The following is a 10,466-nucleotide window of genomic DNA, read 5'->3' as shown; positions in this document are numbered from 1 at the left end:
TCCCGTCAGCGCTGGAGGCGGGCTCGGGGCTGGGACAGCCGCCTGCTGAGAGGCGCGAGCGGTGGCCGAGTTCAAGGGCAGCTGCTGGGCGGGACGGGAGGCGCTCCGTCCCTTTAGAGACCCTCTAGAGAAGCGGCCGGGAGCGCTGAGCGGGGCGCGGATCGGTACGCCCGCACTGACCCCCGAAACCACGGGCAATCACAAGCCTGTGGTCTCGGTGGGCGGTCTGAGCACTCGCCCAGCGTTCTCCGGGGCAGGAACCGCAGTCCTTCTCGGCCTCGCTGTACCGGGCACCACGGGCTCCCTAGCGGAGTGGGGCGGGGGCGAGGGAAACACCCCAAGTACTGCAGCGGCAGTGACACCGTGACGGAGCTGGTGGCAGGAGAGATGCTTCGGTGAACCCAGGGGAAGCTTGGAAGCGGATCGGGCCGGCCGAGCCCCAGGTGGCTGCTGGGCGCTGTTGGTGGCTGCGAGGAACAGCGCGGCACCTTCTCAGCCCCGCCCGCCGGCCTGTCCCGTCCCGCCCCGTTCCGCTGATTTCCGAGCGCGTCGACCGCCGCCTCCTTGCCCGGCGCCGCCCGGAGCTAAGCCGCCTGCGCGCCAGGGCCGCCATCTCCGGTCACCATAGTGACAGGTCCCGACGACGCCGGGACGGCTCGGGGCCTCTCCCCCTGCGCCCCGGAGCGAGCCGCCGTCCTTCCCGCCGTGAGCCTTTTGGGTCTTATCCCGCCAGCGCCTGCATGTGCTCCCGTGGCGCTCTGGATCCGCTCCCGCCTTGATCCTGCCTGGCGGGGTGCGTGCCGCCACTATGGCCGGGGAGGGAGACAGGAGGAAGCGCTTTATTTCAGCCACGGCTGCTAACTACTTCGGGCTGGACCCGGCGGGCGGTGCCGCTGCCCTGGCCGCGGGGCTGCATTCCTGTCCGGAGCTGAGCCGCTTCCTCAACGACGGCAATGAGTTCCTGCTCGTGGTGCAGCACTCGGGCGCGCAGCTCAGCGCCTCCAACAAGGTACCGTAGTGTCCGGCGCCTGCGGGTCCCGCGTGTCCGCCGCGTCCCGGCGTGCGAACGGGGATGCAGAGCCCGGAGTCAGCCCAGGCTTGGCGGCCGTAAAAACTGGTGTCAGATTAGGGAGACATCTCCCTCCTGCGAATATCTGTGCAGATCTGTGTCTGCTGCAAGCTACTGACGGCTGCCGTGGTTTAACCCCAGACAGCAGATAAGTACTCTCCCCCCCACCCCGCCGCGGGGAGAAGAATCGGAAAGAAAAGAACGCCGTGGGTTGAGATATGAACAGTTTAATAACTGAAACGAAATAAAATATAATAATACCTAACTACTAACACACTAATAATAATGTTAATTACTGTAATGAAAAGGGGTGAAAGAGGGGAATGAAACCCAAGCGAGACAAGAGATGCACAGTGCAGTTATTCACCACCTACTGACTGATGCCCAGCCCGTCCCCCAGCAGCGATCGGTGCCTCCCGACCAACTCCCCCCAGTTTATACACTGAGCAGGATGCTCTGTGGTACGGAGTATCCCTCTGGACAGATCGGCTCACTGGCCTGGCCATGCTACCTCCCAGTTTCTTGTGCCCTCCTCACTGACAGAGCATGAAGCACTAAAATAGTCCTTGACTTCGGGTAATTACTGCTCAGCAACAACCAATGTATCAATGTGATATTAACATTATTCTCATACTAAACCCAAAATGCAGCACTGTAGGAAAATTAACTCTATGCTTGCTGAAACAAGAGCACTGTCCCCAGAGTCCACAAAGACCCTATGGTCAGCTGACAATACGTTTGTTAGCGGATTGTGCCCATGTTGGTGCAGTTTTGATGTGCTGTATATTGTCTCTATGTGAGACAATGTGGCCTGGGGCATGGAGTCGGATGTATGATTTCTTCCTGGGCATGGCTGCATGCAGGTGTCCGAAAGGATTGCATGGGCAATGTCCATTCCATGCAGGGAAGGGACCCACTGTGCAGCACATTGGCTGATACTTGACATATCCAAGGTGGGTGTTTGTCCAAAGCATGCATTTTTCAAATGCATGTGTTCAGCTGTGAGGAAATCTGAGGATCATTGTGTGAAATGTCCTGCCTCGTGTCTTGTGTTCAGCAGGCGACTCTTCGGATTGCTGCCATGGGGTGTGATGTGCACTCAGTGTCACCATGTAGGGAGTGCATGGTGTGGTGCCAGCCACACAGAGTACAGGCGAGGTGTGGGTCTTGACAGTGGGACCTGTTGTTCTGCAGGGAGACCAGGGACTTGGTGTCATGTCAGTGGCTTCACACGCAGAAGCAGCATGTGAGGCGTCCTCAATATGTCAAGTGTGGACCCATAACTTGCATAACTCCTTGGTTAATCCTCTGTGAAGTCTAGTGCCTACTGTATTCAGGCGAGAATGAACATGTGTGCCAGTTTTTGGGGGTGCTGCTGAGCCACTGCCTAAAATACGAAGCAGCTTTCAGCAGCTGTGGAAGATCAGATGTATATTAGTGCTATGCGCAGTATTTGTCTCAGTGAAGCTATGTCTGTAGGAGTTGGGCTAAAGACTTGATAAGAAAATAAAACTGACACTGTCCAAATAAAACTGAAAGTTATTCTTACTACCCTTTATTTCTTTTAACAGAAAAAGAGTACACAAATGTTTGCAATTGCACAGAATCTGGGATTTCACTTAGCATATATTTTTGCTATTAATTTGTCAAATGTTTAATACATTTTTATGTTCTATGAATCCTTCTCAGCCACAAATAATTTCAGTAATTACGTTATGGCAATTTTTAAACTTTACCCATAAGTTGGGCTGTGGATGGAACATTAGTCATGCTGCAGTTTATGATTTTACTGATGAAGGAGCATACCTGTGTCTGTTCATGAGAAATCTATGAATAATGTACTTACAAACTCAGGAAAACCGTACAGAATATTTAGAATATATAGAAAATATTCCCAAAGGTTTGTAGCATAAAAATGCAATTTAAAAAATAGGCTTCATACTTAGTTTTTCTGAACACAGGAGAGAGTTTCTGTTTTGTCCAGAGAAAGTGGTAAGTGGAGTTTTCAAAATATAGTAAGAAATGATGATATTTACAGACATTATATGCTGTAGAAGGCTTTGTGTATTTGATGTTGGAAGTCACGTTCCTATGGACTAAGAAATGAGTATAATAAAAAATTTAATATTCTGTGCAAATTGAATACTACCAGAATTTTATCAGAGGTCAGAGGGAGTAATATGGTATTTTACATTTTTTTCTTGATGCAAATTTTTTTTGTAGATGGTGTGTGTAGTTTAGCAGTCAATAACAGCTTTCTAAACAAATCCTGTTTTCTTGATTATTACAGATTGAAGCTACTGATACAAAGAATAATGTGTTGGTGTTCTTTAAGCTGCGACCTGATGTAATTACTGAAGATAATCTTCACAGTAATATTCTTGTGTCATCTATGCTAGATTCACCAATCTACACCCTTTATCAAGCTGTACGACAAGTTTTTGCACCAGTATTACTAAAGGTGAGCAATATACTAGTTTAATGTTCTGTAGATTTATAGTAAGACATTGGAATTCTATAGGATGTTACCTATTTCTGAGCTAAATATTTTATGTTATGAGGATATTAAACAATGGATGATAATTATAATTTCTAAGTTAAAGAAAGTACTTAAGCTCCTATCAGTAAGGATGAGAGGAAGGTTCTGGTCATGCATATGCCTGACTGGAAATGTGGAATACACTGGCCATTGGTGGTTAATGTGGAAAAACAGCTCACACACTTTCAGGTGCCTTTATAAACCTGGAAACTGACTTTTGATTTTGTGATAAAAATGTTTTTTATAGTATTATTCTGAATTGTTAATTCAAAAGAATGAGGAGCTCTTCCTTGACTTTAAGGAAAAAATGCTATGTTGTCCCACCATGTGGTTGGTTCTTAATCTGAATTTTGTATTTTTTTAAGATGAATGGGAAGAAAATACTAATTGCTCTGTCATGTGAGTCATAATTTTCAAAATTCTCATTACAGGATGAGAAGTGGAGTAAAGCATTTGATCCCAAGCTCCAGAAACTTTTAAGTGAGCTTGAAGCTGGCTTGAGTACTGCTCTCAGAAGATCAGATCCCAGTTACACAGGAACAAAATTCAGTGAAGATGATGTGCGAGGTTTGTTTTGCAATTATGTCTTTTATAGTTAATTTTTGAATTTGGAGTAAATAATTTATTTACAAGTTGAGAGTTTAGGTTTCCCAGTGATTGCACAGTGTGAAATAAAACTGGTTGTTGTTAGTAGACTGGAATTACTTATGGTCATGCCAGAAAAGCAGAGTTGACCTTTGTACTGCATCTAGTCAGGATCAGAATTTAAAGGATATTTACATAAGCATATGTAAAATTTTGCTTTAGAAAGTATGTTCTGACTGAACATATTTTATAAACATTCATTTATTTCATATATAAATATTTTCTTTTTTATTTGCAGCTATACTTACACCAACAGATGAATTTCAGTTCTGGAGAGAATGTGCTCATCATGGAAATAAAGAGTGTAGTAAAGAGAGAGCTTCATATTTTAGAGACCTATTTGAGGACATTGCAAAAGTATGTTTTATTTTGTGTAATCAGTGATATATTTCTAGACTTAGTAAAACCCACTCTTCCTATGAAATATATGTCAGTATTTGTACACTCTTTCCAAATAAATGAATATATAACTATTTAGTTATTTTTTCTTAGGCAAAGTTCTACTTAAAATGATATTCATGTAGTTTGTAGCGACAGTGGTGCATGGGAATGCCAGCATTTAATTGGGAGTGGATTGGTCATTGAATACTAGGATCTGCTGTGGAAATACAACTGTATGTTACAGTGTGTGAACTGGGGATTGACTCACGAGATGAAAAGGACAGTATTAATGCTGGTATGCAATACTTTTGGTACCGACAGAGCACTTCATTGAACCGTGCTTCAGATAGCAATGAATACTTCACATGAATAAACTTACACAAATGCTTGGTTTCTTGAGAGGATTGTGATATATCTGTTATGCAGTAAACCTCAGGACACTACACCACTTGTCAGCTTCAGGAAATTGTAAATATTTTGACAATACTATTAGCAAATTAAACATATTAAGGATTTCTTTTTTCTAGGATTATTTCAACTTGGATACTCTCTCATTATTTGAAGTTGTGGATTTGGTGGAGGCTACCAAGGACACCGTTGATAGTGTGTGGAGACAAACAGAACATGATCCTTATCCACAGTCTCGCATGCATAATCTCTTGGATGTGATAGGTAAACCTTTATGCAGTCTTTCTTAAATGAACAGTCGAGAGAAGTAAAATGATTCCTTGAGCAGAGACCAATAACAGCCCACAGCATGAAGGTGCTTGCTTCTTGTAATTATGATCCATGAATATTATTTGCCTTCTAGTATGTGGCAATTCAGCCAATTCTGGTAGATGCCTTCACACACATTTGGGAAGGTGATAGTTAGAAGATGGAGTTGGATACCTTTCAGCCTGTGGGCCTGATTTGTGATGCTTCTCTTTGACTCCCTGTCTTTCCCTCAGAGCAGAAAACTTGTTTGCATAAACTCCCATTAAAGATTGGTTCAGTCTGTGTGGAGGTGAAAACAGGATGTGCAGACAGGTTCTTTCATTCTCTTGACAGCAGCCCCATGTTTGGGGACAGGCATAGGACAGTGAGGTTGTGTGCTCCTGCCAGATGTGTATGTAAGAGGAAGAGTTGTGGAGAGCAGTCAGATACAGCCATTGCTGCTGATAAAGACAGGTGCTTGTGTGTGGAATCCAGAATCCAAATCCATCAGCTTCAGTTGGACCAACTTCTGTTTACCTTGGAGATATTAAAGAGATTTATTGGATCTGAAACAAAATAATCAATTATTGCTGCATTTATGTGGTTTGAAATCAAGACACTACACTGTTTTTTTTTTAATGTGATTGAAATGTGATGTATCTTTAAAGGAATTATTTTAAACAAACATCTTGGTTTTTTTACACTTTTTTGTCTTCTAGGTGGCTCACTAGGTAGATTTGTTCAGAGAAAATTAGCAGCTTTGAATTTGTGGGAGGATACTTTTCACAGTGTTAAAGAAAATATACAGGCTGGCATCTTGGTTTGTGAACAGTGGGTGTCAGCTTGTGAATACCTAACTGGACAACTGTGGCAACGTTACACTCTGCATCCATGGAAAAATGAGAAATATTTCCCTGAACTGATAGCCAAACTTGGCCAACGTCTTGATGAGGTAGAGGTTTGAATGATACGCATTAGTTTCATTAGATGGAATTAAACAGCATTGTTTCAAGTTATAAAAGGGAATTAAAATACTTCCATAGTCTTTTCAGAGTCAGATAGTATTCTATAATCTGTTTGTCTGAGTCTTTCAAAAGTTTCTTATAAAAAGGAGAGAGATGTGTACTTGTAAATATAAATTCTATGTAAAAATACATTTGTTATATCAAATACTTTCTTTCCCTCATAGGTGCTAACTGTTAGAACACTTCATGAAAAACTTATGTTCTTTTTGCCAGCTGGAGAAAAAAATTCTTTACATCTTTCCCATGTGTTTGAACCCTTTGCTGGCCTAAATCCTGTACACTATAATCCTTACACAGAGGTATAATGCTTATTTTTAATTTATTCACATTCTTTCTGTGTTTTTCTGCAATGTATATAGCCTTAAACTAACACATGAACTCATTATCTCTAGCCATTATGGAAAGCAGCAGTCTCTCAGTATGAAAGAATTATTGCCCCAATGGAACAAAAAATAGCAAGCAAATTGAAGAAATTTATTTCAGAAATTCAGGACAGTCCACAGCAGGTATGGGTAATTCTGTATTCTGAAAACTTTCCTGAAGATCAAGTTATTTAATTCCTAAGCAGTCAGTTTAGGGGATAGGAGTAAGTACTTCAAGCCAAAGACAGCACCACTGGGTGGTATCAGCCTGTGTTTAATTTTTTTCATAAGAAAGTGATAACTTATTAAAATCTTCATATTCCAGCTTCTTCAAATATTTCAGAAGCATAAGGAACTTATAAAGCACCCAAATATAAGCAAAGAATTGCTTTTTGAGAGGGAAACATTGCTGGCAGCACTTCAAGATTATGTCAAAGGTATTTAATTACATTAGTTTTTTTTGTGAATGCTAGGATCTTTATTTACTTCTAGAATTATGCCAGTTTTCCTAGTATATTTTTATAACTGCAATAGTGGTCTAAGGTTGTTCTATTAGATTTATTGTCTAATGAATCTTTTGCATATGTTAGACTATGAGACAGACTTTGGAGCTCGATGCCATGGTGTTCCTGGTGAGGTTTCTGGACCTCTGTCAGGCAAGAACCTTTCTGAAGTCGTCAATAATATTGTATGGGTACAGCAGCTGAAACTGAAGGTAACAGATTCTGTTACTGTTTACACACGATTTTTCATAGAATGTAAAACATGGTATTTGACATTTCTGTGGATTATTCCACACACAAAAATTGTGGACCTCCCTAGAGTTATATAATCAAGGCTCCTTATCAGTGGTGCTGCTTTGCTAAATTGAATTTTATTAGCAGACCCAGAATTTAGTCTTTTTGTAGTAAACTGAACTACCTCAAAAAAAAAAAAAAAAAAAAAAAGAAAGAAAGACCAAAATTCATACAGTAGGTGTTTTTGTTAAATTTTACCCTCCAATTTGCATTTTAAAATTGTATTTAGGATTCACAGATACCCAGATTCTGAAATCCTAATCCTCACTTGTTATTACTAATCTTGGTAGTGTCTTCTTGAAATCAAAGAGTAGTACATTTTGAGATTGTGCCTGCCGGGGAATTTGCAGTAAATGTACAACAATTCTGTTTTAATTTATCTTGTTTTTTTAAGTTTGTATTTGCACTTTAGTAGGAAACTTTAAACAATTTTTGGACAACATTTACAAGTGAAAGCCAGAATGCTTTTTGGGAGCATAAGTGCCCTCTACAAGAACTATAGATTTGAATAAGAATAGAAGATACTTATCCCAGAATAACTATTAACCTGGTTCAGCTGAGGTATATCAGTTTTAAATTTCTCTGGAATCTCCACTGATTGTATTGACTAGCATTTTAATTTGTCCACTTGTAGATGTGAAATTCCATTTCAAATACCTTTGAAGTATTGTCATGGACCTTATAGATAGAACAGAAGACTCATGGGAGATCTGTACCTTTTCAGAGACTTAATTAAAGACCAAGTGGGATATCCTGGGGTATCTTAATAGGGGTGGGATGCCATTGCCCGTGTTGTCTGTTGTCAGTGAACAGCTTATTCAAACCCAATTTACTCTAAAGATAATTCAGACATCTGGGACACAGTTTAGAATTCACTTTTTTTTCCTAATAAGCTTTTGAATCCCACTTTGATGTTTTGTAATACTGTTTTTTATTGTGGTGATTTTTCTTTTCTTATTGCATACTAGGAAGTTAACCTTCTTTTCTTTGTTATGGTCTTTAAGGTGGATGATTCTATCAAGCTGGCAGAGGCTCTTCTGTCTGACTTACCCGGATTTCAAACTTTTCTTCAAAGTGCAAATTGTTTTCTGGAACAGTTGAAAGTATATGAGCAAGAACAATTTGATGATTGGTCTAGGAATATCCAGTCAGAATTATCAAATCCCAAGTCAGGACTTTGGTAAATAGACTCTTGTTTAAATAATGTTTATTAAATAATGAAATCTGTAATGTGGTGTAATTCATTAGAACTTGACAAAGAAAATTTAAAAAAAATACAGGATTGAGAATGAATGGAGAGACAAAATAGAGCAATTTATTATGCTTTCATCATCCTGCCAGTCTTGCTTGGTAAGGTGAAGTATAAAGGACAATATTTTTAATTACTAATTAACAGCTAATATTGCAGACTAATAATAATCTTGAAGTTTGTGTTAGCACCCGGAATGAAAGACATGTTGGATTTACTTGTTACCCATTGTAATCTTTATAGTGATAATGCATAGAGACTAGATGAGAGTATAGCTGTGATATACAGATAACACATGTAGAGTAACAAATTAATTGCTATTCACAAGAAATTCTGCAGTCTACATAAGGCAGTTGAAAGAAGGGTAAGCATATCAATTTAAGCTTCATTATTTTTTTTTCCCAAAATAATAAAATTTCTGTATGGGATACTAAAATATATTTTAACAATTTTAGTTGATTGGCCACATTAACTTTTGTCTTCAGCTCTGAGTGTTGCAAAATTCCTCTGAAAAGAATTTGTCCACAGTTACAGAGGACGCAGGAGTTTATACTTAAATGAAAACTTTTATTTTTATGAAAATACTCAAATATATAGCAGCCATCTAATTTATTAGTACTATAAAATTTTGTTGTTGTGAGATTTTAAAAGATGTGAAGTGGTTAATTAAAAGAACAAGAAAAGAAGTAGCTCCCTACATAGGGGAATGCAATGGATATGGGAGCTAGAAAAGAGATGATAAAAGAGAAAAATGAGTAAGGCTGAAGCGTTTGTGAAAGGATGGTGGTAGAAGCATTACTAAAGTAGAAAAAAAGAGTAAAGTCTGAAAATAGGCTGATGCTCTTATTAGCATCTGGCTGAATATACCAAAATTCTCCATTGATGCAAGTTCTGGTTCTTAGAATTGGTTCCCTCAATATTTTCTCCCCGCTTTGCAGTGCTGGAGACTGAGGCTGGTAAGGCTCCTGCTTGAGAGACTGTGATGGATACAGTGTAATCTAGAATACTGTCTAGCTGTGAGTTACATATTAACTATCATCACAGACCTGGGACACTTAGTAAGCAAAAATGATAGGCATTATTAATTCTGTTTTATCTTCTTTGGCTTTGAATTAAAGGAAAGGTTACTGGAATAATTTCTGAGTAAATTAAAATGTTAATATGCATAGAAAAACAAAATAGAATGACGTCAAGCTGTTTAGAATAGTTTGTTATATTATGGTAAAATGCACCTAAGAAAGGATAGATATCGAATTATATTCAGTATTATAATTGATTTTGGTTCAGTATCCAAGCTAATAGCCCTGTGATGGAGTTGGATCCCATTTCTGGAACATTAAACATACTTTACTCAGATCGTTTGGTGACTCTGCTAAGAGAAGTACGTCAGCTATCAGCACTTGGCTTTGCTATACCAGCTAAAATACAGCATCTTGCAAACACCGCACAAAAGTTCTGCAAGCAGGCGGTCATCCTCAAGCAGGTATAAGATTATGCCATAATAACTTCCTGTTCTGACTTCCCTGCTTGAACTTTTCTACAGTGCTGTCTTTTCTGTCTGTGTGGTTAAGCTTTTCACTGTGCTTGTCTTTATGAAAGTGACTTCTTTCTTGAACCAAATTAGTGAAGTCCATAAAAGAAAACAAAAGTAAAGATATGCTTTACAATTTCAGAATGTGTCTTCTTTTGAAATACAGTATTAA

At 39.9% G+C, this 10,466-nt stretch overlaps 1 protein-coding gene across 1 annotated transcript in view; it reads left to right on the top strand.

Annotated features, from left to right (window-relative positions):
• Positions 1 to 547: 547 nt before the first annotated feature.
• The window catches only part of DYNC2H1 (dynein cytoplasmic 2 heavy chain 1), a 146,678-nt gene continuing 136,759 nt past the window's right edge, over positions 548 to 10,466 (top strand). Inside the window, exons 1-12 of the mRNA XM_068181417.1 lie at positions 548 to 1,009; positions 3,360 to 3,530; positions 4,040 to 4,175; positions 4,492 to 4,610; positions 5,162 to 5,306; positions 6,050 to 6,282; positions 6,520 to 6,654; positions 6,748 to 6,861; positions 7,043 to 7,154; positions 7,308 to 7,432; positions 8,519 to 8,694; positions 10,051 to 10,246. Of these exons, the coding sequence (XP_068037518.1) occupies positions 809 to 1,009; positions 3,360 to 3,530; positions 4,040 to 4,175; positions 4,492 to 4,610; positions 5,162 to 5,306; positions 6,050 to 6,282; positions 6,520 to 6,654; positions 6,748 to 6,861; positions 7,043 to 7,154; positions 7,308 to 7,432; positions 8,519 to 8,694; positions 10,051 to 10,246 (1,863 nt within the window). The 5' untranslated portion in view covers positions 548 to 808. The remainder of the gene's footprint in view (positions 1,010 to 3,359; positions 3,531 to 4,039; positions 4,176 to 4,491; positions 4,611 to 5,161; positions 5,307 to 6,049; positions 6,283 to 6,519; positions 6,655 to 6,747; positions 6,862 to 7,042; positions 7,155 to 7,307; positions 7,433 to 8,518; positions 8,695 to 10,050; positions 10,247 to 10,466) is intronic.

The sequence above is a fragment of the Anomalospiza imberbis genome, chromosome 2 (genome assembly GCF_031753505.1).
Source record: "Anomalospiza imberbis isolate Cuckoo-Finch-1a 21T00152 chromosome 2, ASM3175350v1, whole genome shotgun sequence".
In the NCBI taxonomy this organism is placed as follows: Eukaryota; Metazoa; Chordata; class Aves; order Passeriformes; family Viduidae; genus Anomalospiza; species Anomalospiza imberbis.
The sequence above is the reverse complement of the archived record's forward strand: the minus strand, read 5'-3'. Positions and strand labels throughout refer to the sequence as shown.